Source organism: Oreochromis niloticus, linkage group LG11, assembly GCF_001858045.2.
Source record: "Oreochromis niloticus isolate F11D_XX linkage group LG11, O_niloticus_UMD_NMBU, whole genome shotgun sequence".
Taxonomy (NCBI): Eukaryota; Metazoa; Chordata; class Actinopteri; order Cichliformes; family Cichlidae; genus Oreochromis; species Oreochromis niloticus.
Genome location: NC_031976.2, coordinates 13,654,535 through 13,671,168, shown reverse-complemented (window position 1 = coordinate 13,671,168; position 16,634 = coordinate 13,654,535). Strand labels below are relative to the sequence as shown.

General features: G+C 41.1%; 1 protein-coding gene across 13 annotated transcripts in view; it reads left to right on the top strand.

The window, feature by feature from the left end:
* Nucleotides 1-16,634, top strand: part of plecb (plectin b) — a 118,067-nt gene that overhangs the window by 40,587 nt on the left and 60,846 nt on the right. Inside the window, exon 1 of one of the 13 annotated variants that reach the window (XM_019364510.1) lies at nt 1,625-1,801. The exons of 8 other annotated variants lie outside the window; for them this stretch is intronic. In XM_019364510.1, the coding sequence (XP_019220055.1) occupies nt 1,777-1,801 (25 nt within the window). In that variant the 5' untranslated portion in view covers nt 1,625-1,776. Of the gene's footprint in view, nt 1-1,624; nt 1,802-12,262; nt 12,362-16,634 lie in introns of those variants that run through there. 4 more of the 13 variants (XM_025911258.1, XM_025911256.1, XM_025911254.1 and 1 more) reach the window with 4 other exon arrangements.

Below are 16,634 nucleotides of genomic sequence, written 5' to 3'. Positions count from 1 at the left end.
GTAGCCGTTCCATCCCTTTCTCCCATTTTTCCTTTTTTAAAATACCATATGGGAGTTATCAAATTCCTCATCTGTTTTCTATGTGGCATCTTCCAGCTGTCGACCAAGCCCTGAATTCAAAAACACAAGCAGTATTTGTTATGGGCGTGCTTTATGCTGTTTGCAAAGCCTCCACGCTCCTATTGTTACTTCTGTCATCTGGCACATCTGCACTGTTTGAAACAGGCGCTCTGTGGACTCATTTCACACTCATGTCCACAATGTTTTACGGCAATTTGCACACAATTCAAGACATTCCTGTCATATAGTTTACCCTGCTTCCCTGTAAGGAAATGCATCATGGGTAGTTTCCCTTCTCTGTTGTTGAGCTATTTTTAGTTATGGCTTTCTAGCGCTATGGGGAAAGACCTTATAGTATACTTAATGAGAGCAACAGCTGTGAAATGACTTAGTGTCTCCCTCATGGTAAACAAACAGAAGCCAGGGGACAGAACCAGCCCTCTCTGCTCTATTTACTTTCTTATCTGAATTAGGCTTAAATATTTCCTTTTTGACAAAGGTTATATTTAGGGATGGATTACACGATCCTGAATCCTCCCTTTAGCTATGCTGCAATATACCTAGGCTGCTAAGGGCTTCCCATGATGATTCACCTCTTTTCTCAGTGTATTTATAGCAGCACTCTACATTTAATCATTAGTATTAATCTCTCTTTTAATATCATAAAAGTGCTGTTCATTATCTTCTTACTGAAAATAACGGTAATTTTTAAAAAAAATCCAACAACTTGCAGCCGAAGTTCCTTTTTTTCTTTTCTCCTTTTCTCCTCCCACGCCTTCCGGATACCTTTAGCTTGGGTTAATGTGTGTGAGTGTGTGCTGTAATTCAGGAAAAAAAGTGTTAATGATTAACCTTATGGCTTCCAACACCTGCTTCACACGCAAGCTTTAAATGCAGCTACGGCTAGCATTAACACTGCACTGCAGGATCATGCATGCCGGCTAACGCCATCACTTGCGTTGTTACATTTTAGAAGACCCAGTTAAATGGCCCACTTGCATAGATATGCTATATATAAATTTGACTCCCCTACACCTCGTGGACATCAAACACTCCCCACCTTTATCTTCACAGTGTTTTACACAGTGCACATGCAATGCAGTCATTTCTCTTTGACTGTTCTGTGTTCAGTGTCTTTTCGATTAGAAAAACCTGCTGCTGTTTTTGTCCAGCATTTTTGTGTCTCCAACTCAGCAGATTAATAGTCTTTTCACACCCTATCCCAATGTGTGCTTTTCATCCCACTCAAAGCTGCATGAAATGATTATATTTAACCCTCATGCATACTCTGTCAGTCCAGCGGGAACCTGGAGCAGTGCTGCCTGATTTAATTGAATTTAACTTGTGTTCTATTGTTCTCTTTCATCTTTACGCCCTTGTTTGCCTTTGTTGCTGCTCTGAAATTTTAGCTCTTTGTCAAACACTTCAGCTCCATACACACTCACGTATGAGTATGCACACACATACACACACACACACAGAGGTATTATTATGGAGGGCGGCTCTGACCTGTGAGGAGGAGGAGGAGGAGGAGACTGGCGGGGGGGGACTTCTGTTGATCTACACTGCGTGACGTGTTTGACAGAGAACATTGGCTGCAAGAGAAAGTCAAAAATCTGGAGTGAAAGCGGAAAGGAGAGAAGAAGATAGCTGTAGGGAAAAGCCGCCGTTAGTAAGCCGTGAGGTTCCAAAGTTCTTCTTGAACGCGTCTGAATCATGGAGTCGTTCTACTCGAGCAAAGGTACGCAAACGCAGTGAACAAACATGCAGCTGAAAGGAGAGAAAGGAGACAGGCAACAAAGCTAAGAGGTAACGTGATACAGGTGCAGGGCCGGCAAACAGAGGATTTCAGTGGGTGGGACTGCACATGGGCAAAACTACAACAGTAGAAAACGTGTAACAGGTGTCTGTCTGCAAACACGTGAGAATGTACAGGATCAAAGAGTGCAAAAACGAATATATATAGTAATCAAGACTGTTAATCCATCTTCCATCTCCAGTTCTTCATATTTGCCAGTATTGGCTCTGTTGTGGGACATTCATGTGCAAAAAGCTAAGGTGCGACAAGAATTACTCATAGAACAGACAAGGCAACAAGTATGCCACTGATTCAGTCAGAAATGCCTTTGAAAGTCTGAATTGGAGCAGCTGGGGTGGTGGTGGGTTGCAAAGTGGTCTGAAAAGGCTGCAGAAACTCTGTACAAGCTGAGTTGTAATAGCATAGCCCATTTGAGGTGTGCCAATAGGACGAACAGGATGGGATCAGCTGAGCCCACCTGGTTGAGTGAGGTGTTGAGATCAACTGATTTGACACGATTGCTAACGGAGCTTGGCTCCTTGGCCTGCCAGAACCAATGCTATCCTCAATTCATTTTCTATGGTTTTCAGCATGCTGTTTCTTACATGGGTGCATTGTAGCCAGTGCAGTTACCTGCTGAAATGCTAGAGCTGAATTAGTGAGTTACTCATGTCACTGGACTTTACCTGTTGTACAGTAAGTGATGCACTAACACTTGCTAACCTCTGATCTTGTAACAGAGCGCTGAAGATGTATTAAGCTTTTAGAGTGTAATAAATGGATGCTGACTGTGGCCGTGTGCTCCTGCGGAGATTTACTGCCTTGTCCTCGCTAGCAGCTCCCTAATATGCTACTTTACGTCCCTGTTTCAGCAGCCCGAGCAGTATTTTACCCTCCATGTGTGCAGTGTGCTGAGTGTGATGCTGCCGTGCTGCTGACTCTCAGTCGACAACCCACAAAGGAGGGATTTTTCTTGCACTCAAAGGCCTTTTTACTGTCATAGTCTCAGGGATTACGGGCTAAAAACGTTCCCACTGAGCCTCCATCAGGCCGCAGCATGATTCAAAGACCTCCCACAGAGTGTGAAGAAGTGGTGCACTATGTTGGTGCTTCTGAGTGTTTGGCAGGAGAAGGTTTGCCTGTCTGGCAGTGAGCAGTTTTTCCAGCACTGGAGAACAGTAAAAGCCCAAGGCAGGTTTCTTCGGTCGTATTCACTGGTGGAAATGTGTGTTGGTGTGTTGTTTTTAGGCAGGGGTTGGTAGTAGCCACTATCAACTGGCGTGCAATGGAGTATTATTGCAGTACGAAGAGAAGCTACAGTAAGGGCCCTCAAGGGTATACATCACTGCATTATCTCACTGAAACTGGCAAAATAGTTGTTTTACCTGTGCGCACTACATGATTTGTTTGGCAAAATAAGCTTAAAGTTTCAGTCAGTGTCTTTGCGGGTTGTTTTAGTTGCCATAGTTAGATTTATTTAGTCAGTGAAAGCATCATGGGGAATTTCCCCAAAGTTGGATGATGTCATCGGCGCTTCTGTCACTGATCAGATCATTAGGCTTTCTTTAACCTGAAGTAATGAGGAAGACCTTGTGACAAACTGTCCAGCTGCAGTATGCAACACATGCAGTCCAGCTTCTCGTTGTATTTGTTAGCAGATGAAGCTTGCTTAGTAACAAACACGTGATTTAGACTCTCTGTCTCTTTGAAAAGAGTTATTTTGGCCTTTATGATACAGTAGTATCTAGACTAGAGGTAGAAGCGAGCCTAGGGCGATGATGTAGAAAACTCCGGTCCTGCACTCGTCGAGCTGACCTGCAGGGGTGTTCAGTTTTTATTAGCGCATAATAGCAGTGCAGTCAGACAGCTTATACTTAAAATGATGTATTACAGCAATAAAATATAGTTAGAACTTGGAGTCTAGGCACCAAACTCATCACTCACTTCAAATACGTCACATATAGAAAATGGGGAGTGATGAGTAAATATCTCCCTGGAGCTTACAGATAGAGCATGGGGCAGGGGAGGCTTAGAAACATAGGCCAGCAGTCCTGGGATGCACTGACATGTCTTAGGCAGAGATGGGAAAGTTTGCAGCTTAAATAGGCGGTGTGTTTGACACATGATGTTAGGCCTGATTACCATTTGAACCAGCTTGCAGCCTTTGCTGTATTTACAATAACACTTATGATCAAGGCAGTGACGTAGCATGAAAGAATGCTGTGAGTCAAGAGAATCTCTGAACTTTGACCTAGTGCTCTTACTTGGCTTAAACTGGAGTGGTCTTGTTTTATTAAATTTCTAGTTTAATTTCCTGCCTTATTAAACTTTATCACAGATACTTCTGTGCTCTTATATCTTAGTAATAATGTTCTTGGTAGAACTGAGCATGGATGGCCCATCTACCAGAGGTGGACCACCAAATGTTCAAACAGGAAGAGTGAAATTATTTGACGACATATTGTTCAAAGTCAGATTGTGCTTCCCTGTTGAAGTGTCCCTGAGAACAGAAAGTAAGATCTGGGATGATAATAAATTATCTGCTTTAATCTGTCAATTTGTTTGTACAATAAAAGGGTACAGGATTCACCGGGCAGCAGCTAATGCAATATTTTGGTAAACAGAGTGAAATAGAAGCCACAGGTCTGGCCTTCAGCAACATCTTGACTGTTTAAATTACAATTTACTGTGGTGGTATAGTCCTCCAGCTCTTCTGAGTGGAAAGCGAGGCATTCCCAAGCCATCTGAGAGACATAATTTCACTAGGGTGTCCTGGGTCTGTACCCCAGGCTTCTTCCAAGCGGGACATGCTTGAAACGCCTCACTAAGGAGGCACCAAAGAGACCTACAATATTTTTCCTGAATATTTCTGTGCAGTTTCTTGTCAGCAGACTGTCCATGCAGGAAATGTGACCAGAGGTTACTCCAGAGGAAAGTCTGCCTGCTCTTGCAGGATGCTTCCTCTCATATCCTGTTGTTCTGTTGTCTTTGAATTTAGTTTCCTTCACTTTTGGTTTGCGACTTCCTGTAAATGGATTTCCTGCTATAAAAAATAATCGAAAAATTTGTATCATGCACATCAATGGCACAAATATGCCAAAAAATAGTGGTTCGGTCACACCTTCCGTGTTACAGCAAACCTTTGTGTTTTTAACAGGTAGATTATCAACTTTGTAATATTTCTGTGAAAATCTTTGATGGGTGCAGTTTACTGTTTTCTAATTTATGTATTAAGCAATTAAAAGAGACATTAATTCAGATAAAGTAATATTTTTAATCAAGTTTTTTCAAGTGAAAAATGTCTATTTTCAAAAAAAGTACATCAAATGACACAACCTTTTTTAATCTCCTCTTGATTGCATGTCTCAGTAACGTCTTGTTTCTTAGAATGTAATTCCTGAAGATAAAGCCATAAACCAAGTACAAAACGTGAATCCATAATATCTTAAAATTTGCCATTAAAACTTTACTGCCCTCACCATTAACACAGTCATTTTTCACATCATGTCAAGCATTTACTGCAAATATTCGCCATAAACAGTTACGGTCAGCTGCTGGAAACCATGCCATAAGTTAGACAGGTCCAATTTTAGAGCGGGTTAGTTCTCGGATCATCGGTGTCAGAGGCTGATGATTTAACGACCTTGTGGGTCCCCATGAGAAACACTAGCAGGGTGGCAAGTTGGTAGTCGGTACTTGTGCGTTACGGTTATAGATTGGAAACTATAGTGGTGCTGCTGAAGAGAATGTCCTACTCAGTAGCAGGGCGATGTGGGTGGTAAAGGTTGGGTGGGGGCAGAGTGGCGTGACATCAGAATAAAGGACAACTGTAGAGCTCGAGCCTTTGATCTGTCCTGTCCCTAAGGGCTGGAATATTTTCAAGCCAAGAGCGTTGGCCTGTATTTACTGTGAAATTTTAAACTTCACTGTATGACTTTGATGAATACAAAGGCAGAAAAGTTCTCTGGTTATTTATTTAAAGTACAGAAAATACTAAAAAATAAAAGTTCAGTATAAAAGGTAGAAAAATAATAATTTGCATGGTATTATTACTCTTATTATTGCATAAACATGTGGACATGGTTTGACTGTTGTAGCTGCTTGATGTTTTGCCAGGTAATGCAGTCTGTATCGTGTTTCATAAGTTGAATGGTGTACGAGTGCTTTGGATGTGCAGATTACGATCATTATAGGATCCCAGTTTGGATGAGTCCTAATAACGTTTGCCTTTGTCCTCTCTCTCTCTCTCCAGTAGATGGTGCTATTGCCCAGTAAACTTGAATTAGCCGCTCATTCACAGTGAATGCTTTTTTAGTAATTCTCTGAATCGGAATGGATGGGCTCAAGATGTTCTCTTTCTTTTCTGCAAAAAAGAAAGAAGGAACTCGCTTGCATAACAGTTGAAGCATGAGGATATAATTCAGCTCTTTGTCAGGCCGACTCTTGAAACAGAATGTTCCCGCATGTGGGATTGGTTAGTTTGAAGTCTTTGCAAGTGTCAGAGCACACGTTTACTTTTGGCATGCGCTGCTAATGCAGTCCACATGACAAACCAATTCTTCTCCATCGTCTTTTTAACTGTCCTGTTTAAAGTTTGCCTTGTGTGTTTATTAGTGAGTCCAAATAAACTCGACTTTTCTATCCTATATCACGTGTTTACACATTTAACACTGCTGTCTGTTTCTCTTTGTTTTTCAGGTGAGTCCCCTCGTCTCTTCTGTCTTCTGTCATGCTGACTGATGATGGTCCAGAACACCTGGAGCTATGAACCAATAAGTACTCTGATTACATCAATGCAGTTGTAGTATTAGAGTGGAATAAAACACAGGAAATGCGTGCAGCTTGATATTGTAAGAACTATTTTCTGCTGACACATGAATAAAAGCTTCATGTTTTGTTGACTTAGTACAGAGTTGGAGTGCAGTTGGATACACACTTATCATGTGCTTATATTCCTAGTTTAGTGGTGTATTAACTTTTACTCTAATTTTATGACAGATAATATGTTATCTTGAATCTTGAATCATCACTCGATGATTCAGGAGGGTGGGGTCATTTCCTCTAAAGTATATTTGCAATGTTTAGCACAAGGTATGAGAAATCCATGCAGGGGTTGTAACACCTGGGTGTGACCTGTTCACAAGAAGGCCACCTCATCACATTGCTTCATTCTGTTTAGTAGCAGTTCAAAGTGTTCCATGGAAAGGATGAGCTGTGTGTGAAGTATATTGAAAGCCCACCGCCTGCTTCGGTGTTTCACACGATCTGTAAGGAAATTTTGGAACCGCTGTGCTGCAGAGTGCTTGATAAAATCTCAACCTTCTGGTCTTGATGAAGTGAATGTGTGGATGTGCGATTGGAGGCATGGGTGGGTGCAAACAATGCTTGTTCAGTTACTCCCGACGTTACTCACAAAGCAAAAATGCCAAAAACGTGTGTGTGTGCTTGTGTGTGTGCTCAGCGAGTGTCGAGACAATAGCAAACTTGTGCTTCCACACTTCTTTCTGGTGATGTTTGGTAAGGGATCTCATTGTATTAGTAGAGATATGGCCCTCCTGTAGCTTTTCAGTGGCCTCCAGTGCACAGCGGTTCACATTTCTTTACCCGAGGGGGAGTTATTACTGTTGCCACACCTCGCATAAAGGTCCTAAGATCCTGACAAAGCCGGTTGCATGATTGTTAAAGGTGATCCAACCGGTTTGCATTTCTTTCTTATTCCAGTTTGGTTCATTTGATAGTCTAGTACGTCTCATTACCCTACAGCATGTTCAGTTCAACAAAGCAACGTTTACAAAAGGCTTCACTTTCACCACAAGATCACACTTTAAGTGCAGCACATTGCTATTTGTGTTCAACTTGCACAAGTGGTCCCACACGTTTCTAAAAGTGCATTGATTGATTGATTAAACCACAGAAAACCCTTTAAAAGCTCATAGTGCGGTTTTGTTGCAAAGCCTGCATCGCGAGATAGGCTGCGTAAATGTTAAGCAGCTCTTACAGTTGTCAGGGGAGTAACCTGATAGGCTGTTGGCTGTAGTTACTCTGCTGTTTAGTTCCCATATGGGACAAGGACAAACTATCAGGATACTTTGTTTCTTTTTGTAATTGTTACCTGTAATTGCTTCTTTGTAATCGTTTCTAAATCACAGTTCTTTCACACAGAAATGCACCAATGCTGGTAAACGAGTGCACAGTTAGAACAGCCCCTGCTCACTGGGTTTTATTATAATTTGGGGACGGGAAGCTTGCCTATTGTTTGGACTGCTGTTCTGTCTTTAAAGGCAGGAGGTTTAGTTTTAGATGTCACAATGGGAAACAGGATGCAGAACCACTCCAAGCTTACAGATGAAAAACAAGCAAGCAAAAAAACAAAAAGAAAAAGAAAAAGCCATCTCACGCAGGAGTGAAGACATGTGAATTGTGGGGTGGAGTGACTTTGCTCATGAAAAGCACGTATAGAGGAATTCTGGCTGATTACTAAAATTGGTATCAGCACTGGCAACCAATCAAATATGACCCTAGATTTTCACTCGCGGTGCATCTGTAAGTTTCCAGTCTATTGTACTTTGAACTTGTGTGTCAGACAGTGACCAGCTGATATTTTATTAATCCTGCAGCTGTGCAGCGCTGGGTGTGGTGTATTATTTCTCCTGTGGTTTTGTATTATACCCTAGCCATTCTTATTGGGAACGCTGTGTGAAACAAAACAAGAACCATGGGCATAGGAGAACAATATAAAGTCATTAATTCGCATGTATTACCACACCCATAAAGTGAGGCGCCGAACCTGCACACTGAATAATTTTTAATACCGTTGCCTTTTTGCATGCACAGAGTTGGCTTTCATTCCTTGCAAGTTTTTATTGTGGCATTATAGTGTCTGGATTTGAGTTACTTCTTGTCCTCGCATTGTTGCATGCGAGGACATGTTGGATAGTTTATTACTCTGGGTAATTATACTCTACTGCCATAATACCAGACAACCAGAGCATTCCTAAGATTATGCAGTTCTTGGAAAAAAAAAAGAGAAAAACAAGGAAAACACTTGAACGAGCACTAAAATGTCCATCACCTGCTATGTTTTCTTTCATTTCATTTTCATTGATTGACTTCATGTCTGTTATGCTGCTGGAGCAGTGCTCTGTCTTAACCCCTCAGCACTGGAATGACAGGATTTCAGGAAGAAAAGAATTATATATTGCTTCCTGTTCCCTCCGATAACCTGAAAAAACAGTTCAGACTCTCAATAGTAATAAGTGTCAGGAACTGCCTTCAGAAGAAGAGCAGCCTGAATCTAAAATGCCACACTGGCCCTTAGCGCCACCTCTGCTGCGATTCTTTCCTACATTAAAGAGCCCTCTTGTGGGTACTTTGGCACACTGAAATCCAGTTTATGAAAGTTGCGGAGATAATAGTGGTAATGAGTCACCACTGTGTCTGTAACTGGACTCTATGGCTGTGGCAGAATGGGCCTTTTCTTTGCACACGCACTAAATTTACTGCATGTCCTTCTTTTGTGAAAGAAAGACTCATGCAGTCATTTTAGTCTCTCTCTCTCTGCCCAGGGACGAAAGAATGCAACTGATTCATTCTGCCCAGATGGTGGTGGTGGTGTGGCTTGTGTGTGTGTGTGTGTGTGTGTGTGTGTGTGTGTGTGAGGGCTCATATATATGCGTGTGCATGAGGAGTCACCTGTATTGTGTTTGTCCGTGTTTTATTTTGTGAGTCAGGATGCCTGTCTAAAAATAAAGCCGAGGCTCTTCAGGTTACAATGCAAATCTGCACACTGTGACAGAGTCAGGAAGGCCAGAGCCGGGATCCTGTGACAGGTTTTGCTGTTTGATAGTTGGTTGCCCATGGCAGCAGCAGCAGCAGCAAGTCCATGTTCGCTGGGACCTCAGCCGTGGACAGCACATGGTGTTTGCCTAACCTGTGGGCTCTGTTGCTGCAGCAACCAAAGCCTGCGTGGCCACTCCTATATGTGGTTAGCAGTCGCTGACTCATGAAGCAGATATTCATCTTTTTTTTTCTCTCACTCTCTCTTTGATAAAAATGTTACGCATTGGTTGGAATGTCTTACAGATTTTCTTAGATACACCTTCTGTTTTTCGATTGTTTTTCATATCATGAATGAGTTACAGTACAGTGGCTGTCTGTGCCTCTGATGGCACAAATAGACTTGCCCCTGCTGGCTGGCACTGCCAGTCCTGGCACTCCCTACAGCCATTTTATACCCTCACTTACCAGATTGGAGCTCCATTTTGTGAAGGGCCAGCCTTTATTCAAATACAGTTTCCAACTATTGGGTACTTACTGATGGGTGTCATGACCACAAATCATCGTCAGCATATTGTTATTTATGTAATTAGTGGTATTTTTTTTTTGAATGAGCGGGCATTTAAATGTCATAAAATAAAGAAAGTAATCAGAATCAGAATCAGAAAGAAGAATGTTGAAGATAAGGACAGGGCATAAACAAAAGAAAGCAAATTAACACACGTATCAAAATCAGTAAAAAAGTATTTGGCATAGGTTCAGCTCACATTCAGGAAGAACTGGGAGCACAACACAGCACAAGCAGAAATGAAAACAAAGTATGTCTCTAAGTAGCACACACAGTTTCTCTCTTATTTCAGTGCATCTCTGCTCTCGTTTCTTCATCTGTCTTTGCTGTTTATTAATAAAGCCAAGGAGCCCCTTCCAGCTTTTAACGCGTTGCTTTTAACGCCTTGTTATGCTACCTGACTAGCTATGACTAGCTAGCATTATCCACAATGCTCTTCAGATATGTAATTTTGTACATTTCTATTTTTCAGTATTACAGATTTTTTTGTTGTCTTGAGTGAGTGTGCTGTCATGTTTGCCTGGTTTATCCTTAGATTATTAATTTTCATCTTTTTATTTTTTCTTATTTTCTTTCTTTTATTGTCTGATGTTTTTGTTATCAGGGCTAAAAAGTACATACAGTAGCCAGTATTATGAAGTCAATCAATTTAAAGCCTACTTTTCGCACATTCACTGATACAGCAGTATTTGGAAAATTTAGCATGAAAATGCCCTATGACCAAGTGCTACAGCCATCTGCCACGACCAGTTGGGGGTAAGACGGGAGACATAGTGCGTGACTCGAGATTAATAATTCTTATACATACGTTCTGTTAAGCCACTTTTAATGTCTTGTTACTTATGAAAATGCAGTTGTTGAAGTTTGAAGCTAGTTAGCAAATAAAACATTATCAGCTAATGTTAGCTAGCTTGGTTAGTATTGGTATAGACACAGATACCTGCTAACTAGTGCTGAGTAACCAACAAACTAAACAAGAATTGCTATCTCTAAAACTGGAGCCAGTGGTTGGATTGTTTCAGTACGATTTTAACCAAACAGCAAGCCGTGTTATGTCAGAGCTCCTGTTCTGTGACTTGAATTAGCAGACATCTTGGTTTATGCAAACTGTAAGTCTTCTTAAAGGGTGATTTATGAGAAAAGTCACAGTCATCATAAACGGGGCAAATGGAGTCACATACAATGGTCACAAATTCTTCCCATTAAAAAAAAATTAAATAGTGCTGTATTGTAATAAGACAAATGTGATGTTTAATGCATCATTGTGTGAACGTACACACCTTGTGTGTTCCCTTTCAGTTCAGCAGCTTCATACTTTTGCGGTGCCCTTTAGGCCCATTGGAAACATGCCAGAACTGATAAAATCGTAAACTGATGATCTCTAGTCTCTTGAAATATGTACAGCAGTTGGCTGTTTGATAGCATTTCTCCTTTGGATTGCCCGTATCTGAATTCAGTTTTAAGATTAACGTGCTGCTTTTTAACAATTTACAAAAGCCTTAATTGCTTGATGTCAACCAAAATATACAAGAGGTGAAGTAAGAGTTGTTGTTGGGTGTATTCCGGGTGCCTTGGTGTGCCTTTTACAGACTGACTTTTAGTTCTTTGTATTCTGTCTCTGCATAGTTCTCTTGTCTATCCTTTTTTCCCCTCCTTTGCACCCGTCATCTTAATGTCTGGGGCTGTAATTTGCTTGGTTTCTCGAACAAGGTATCCACTGTTCATCTCTCAACTGGCTGATAATGGAATAAAGCGTGGGCGCCTACAGATGTATGGGACGTGTTGCAGGGTATCCGGGGCAGCAGAGAGGATGTGTCCAGTTTGGCAAGACCCTCAGATTTATAGTGTAGATGTTACTCTGCATTTATGGGACAGATGAAAAGATTTCCTTGTTCCCTTTTTTTCTCACAAACACCCTCCCTGCCCTGAAAGTAGCCCTCCACTCCCATTCATTCTCTTTCTTAGCCCCATATTGTATGCCATGTTGATCTGCTGGCAGGGCAGTAGGTCTGTGAAAAGAAGGGTGTAGCAGTGTGGATTTGAGTGTGTGGCAAAAGCAGCAAGGTGTTTTGTTGGAGCCGCTGAGGCTTCTCTGTATGATAGAAGCATGGAGATAGGAGATCCTCTTGGAGATCGGTTCTGGCTGAGCCCAAAAAAAGGTAAGCGTTTATAATAAGTGCTTGAAGCTGAGGTTTGAGGCATTGGTTAGCATTAGGCTTATGTCATAAAGAGGTGTGGCTAAGTAGGGAAGACATCTTTTGTCGTATCTTGGAATCTGAGCAGATAAATTGGAAGTTCCCACCCGGTTTGTGCAGCAACATTTAAACCTTTCTAGCTTCTAAATGGCGTAATACATCCTCTCCGTGCTGAGTCTGATCCCTGGCTGCTGTTTAGCTGAGCTGGCATACGCCTCTCACAGGAGAGAGAACAAGAGAGCCGAGAGCTGGTTCAAATTTTCTGTCCAGATCTCACGGCTGGAACTTGTTTACAGCACAAAGCATTTTTTGTAATTGCTGGCTGTTTGTAGAATTTAACACCAAAGACTGATGTGGATTACAATTGTTTTTACATGAGACAGTCACAAAACATGCTCTACTTTTAGTGCAAATTTTATTGTTGTCGATTGAAAATCTAAAAGTGACGAATATGTCCTCTTCATCAGTCGTAGGGAATAGCACTGTCTGCCAGATTGCTGCTTTTCTGCTTTCAGTCGACTCTCTTACCCCGTCATTGGCGGGCTGCTGTCCAAATCTGAGAGACTGCCAGGGACATTGTAAGGTTGGGCGAATTAGGAACCCTCCACTAAGACGTGACAAAAAGCTTGTTAGAGTGAGAGTAAGGGGGGATGAACGGGACTTGGCAAAACTTTTTTGGGTGCCCCTGCTCTTTTTTGGCTGGTGAGGCGGGCGACAGGAGACATAATCTGTGACTTAATTTCTTTCCACTCTGGAAAAGGAAAAGTCAGTGTGATCCGAGACTGGTGGAGCCTAAGACCCAAGCAATGCCTGTCATTTTTCTTACCTCAGACACTCATCACTTTATAGATTTTTCCATGTGCATTTTCGTGTATGTTGGCAAAACAGAAGCCAAAACTTTCCTTACTACGCTCTCACAGTAGTCTGTTTTTTTTAAACTTGTGACGTCTCTACAGGTTTTATTGGTCAAGCTTTTCTCGAGAATTTCTCTTTGTTTTATTAGTTACTCATGCCATAATTAAAAAAAGGTTGTCTTGCTACACGGTTGCTTTTAACAACCCCTAACAGAACACTAGAGATATTTATAAGTCAAGAAAAGTTTGGATTGGCAGAGCAACAAGCAGCAGGCCCCATAGTGCCTTGATTTATTTCAGAACTTTGTCTATTGTTCTCAGTGCAACAAAGCAAACATTTTTCCTCCTTCAACTTTGATTTCCCCCCTTTTTTTAGTTCAGCTTATCCAAGAACAGTTGATTATTTATTTTTGCAGCAGGGTAGGGAATGCCAAAGACACCTCTCTCCTTCCATGCTCACCAAACTCTAAGACAAAGTGCTTCTTTGTATGTAGCAGTTCTGCGGTTTACTGACTTTTGTGGCTTTGTGTTTGCTTGTTCTGTTTACAATATAAAGAGTTTGAGGTTTTTCTTTTAGCCACCCCTCCAACTATAGCTGGCTTTGCACAAGAGGCGCAGTTCTCTTCAAGTTCTCAGTCTCATGCGCTCAAAGTTGCCAGCCACCCGCCATCACCTCCAGGGGTTAATCCTTCCAGCCTCTCTCTTCTTGCATTTCAAAGACTTGTTTGTCTGCCTGTTTAAGCACTAATTGTTGTTCAGGCTGACCCATACTGAAATCAGTCAAGGTGATTGCAAGGGTTATATTAGTGCTGGGTTATATTAGTGATGCGATTAAGGCTTCATATGCCAGGTTATCACAATAGGAAAGACAAATTTATATATAGATTGGCTACATACTTTATTTATAGCTTTACTTTTAGGTATATAAGTCATATATTATGAATGAATATATGAATAAATAAAAATTGGCCACTCATTGCTGAGTAGTTCAACAAAATCTTAAAATTCGGTTTGTTTTCCCCCAAACTGGAGCACAGTTATCTGAAAACGCTACGTCCAGATGAACAGAATCAACCTTTTGGGATAAGTTTAAAACGTTTATTTACTGTTATTTTGTTTTTTGTTGTTTTTTAAATCTACCATCATACAATTGTTAAAAAGGGAGTATCATAAAAATGTGAGTTTTAACAGGAGTGTTACTGAGGATTGACTCACTCTTTGAGCCAGCGAGTCTACATTAACTTCAGTTTTCAGCGCCGGATGTTTCTGTCCGACTTATACAGACCCAAATGTAGCATTCTGCATGAATACATTCTCCCAATGACGATTCTAGCACAGTGAATTTTAGCAGGTATGTGCTGAACGTTCATCATCTTATTTTAGCATGTGAGCAAGCTAATGTTTAACAGTTAGAGCTAAATACAGATTATGTCCGCAGCTCATGTTGTTGGTCGTAAAGTAAAGAATCAAACTTATTGGAATACTAGAACAAAATAAGAAACCAAATATCCAGTGGATGTCTTTTTGCTGTTTTATTTCTTTTTTTCACTTCATGCATGGCAGTTCATTTAATAAATGTCTAGATAACTCAGTTAAAATTAAGTGTTTGTAAATGCCTTCAGAGCCCTAAGCAAAACTCGCTGCACGATCTAAGGCAAAGGCAAGGCATGAAAAGCATTGTGGTGATTCTGTTTAGGACAAATTCCTATTTAATAGACTGATAAGTGATAAACGTGATAAACTAGCCTGCGCCTTGGTGTCTCGGAGTATTATTAACTGGGATGGAAACCACTTGGCCAACATCCTTCTATTTAGGTGTGGAGGTGGCTCAAAAAGATAGGGCAAAATAATTCAGCTATGGCCAAGTTCATTAATTAGATTACTCTAATTACTTGGACAGCATATAAATAAACTGGCAGCAGTCGGAAACCTCCATATAAAGTTGTTCACAACAACCTCTAACTTTAGCAGATTCCTAGGTCGGGTGTTTGGGCTCTAACATGCACCGGCTATGTCAGGGGGCACAGCTGTCTCAGACTATGGAGTCACTTGCCTAACCATACACAGCTAAGAGGCAAGCTCCTCAAATAAAAATTGGCTTACCATCTGGATAAAAATGGGCTCTCGTGCATCACAAAACAATTTGTCTTAACTACAGAGATGCAAGTCATGACTTAGGGTAGACTAAGTGCCACACTTAATGTAACTTTTTACGTTTTCAGGTGGCAGCGGAGTCAGCTCAAATGCTTCAGTGTGCTTTCATTACCAGCTTACAGTATTTTGGACTTCTGGTTTTACAGCCGGTTGTGGACTTTACCCTGAATCATAATAACGTGATAGTTTAGTCTCTGCTCACTTTCAAATATAACATTTCATATGAAACAGTATGTGTGTTGTTTATTAGGAGGATCGGTCAATTTAGTGAGTTAAGTTATCTTTCCTGCTGCAGTTTAGAAGGTATTTTTAGCTTTTTTTAACTTATTGTAATGAGCGTTCTTACTTTGGTGGATAAGAAAGGCCTTGCTGACCTTTGCTTCCCTTGAGTGGCTTGGATCTGATATGAGGATGGAGGGCACCTGTAAAGCCCTTTACAATGGGCCATGAGCCAGCCACCATCAGCTGGTGCTGACAAGTCTATTTTGGGACTGGTGGAGGCCTGAAACATAGCAGGAGGAGCAGACTCCTAACCAGGAAACTCTTCTATTTCTCTAAAGTCCTATTTCTCTGTTTCAGTCAATCACATTGTCATTGATTCTGTAGTTGATCTCCTCTTGTTCTTTTTATAGCCTGAATAAGATTAGTTCTATATTGCTATGCCATTCCCTTCTGGTAGTCTGCTTCCTATTAGAAAAATTGACAAGCCTGCAAGTAGCTTTTGCAACCAGCAACTCACTGTGAAAAGCAGAGCAGCACATCCTGGTGATACAGTGTTTCTTTTGAAGCGTGACAATCTAACATTTGGATGGCTAAAGAGGCCGGGCCTTGAGCCAGGATAAGGGTCACTGTCAGAGGCTTGAAGTTCACTGAACACTTTGTGCATAAACAGTGCATGAAATCACAGTGATATGCAACACAGAGGGCAAGGCACCCCTACACACTGATGCCAATTACCCCCGGTGAGATTGTTTTAGGGCTTGCAATTTAAATCGTAGTGGCTACAAATTATATAAAAACTGTGATTTGCAAATCATTTAATCCCTTATTAAAAACAACCCAACGACATCATATCACATGTTGAAACTGAGATTTTTTTTTTAATAAGTAAGGTATGTAAGGAAGTAGTTGCTGTGAGTTTAGAAAGCAAATCCTTCCTTGATGTAGGATTTCATCTGCTTAACTACTTGGGTCCTTTTTTGTATTCTTTATTTTCATTGTATATTAGC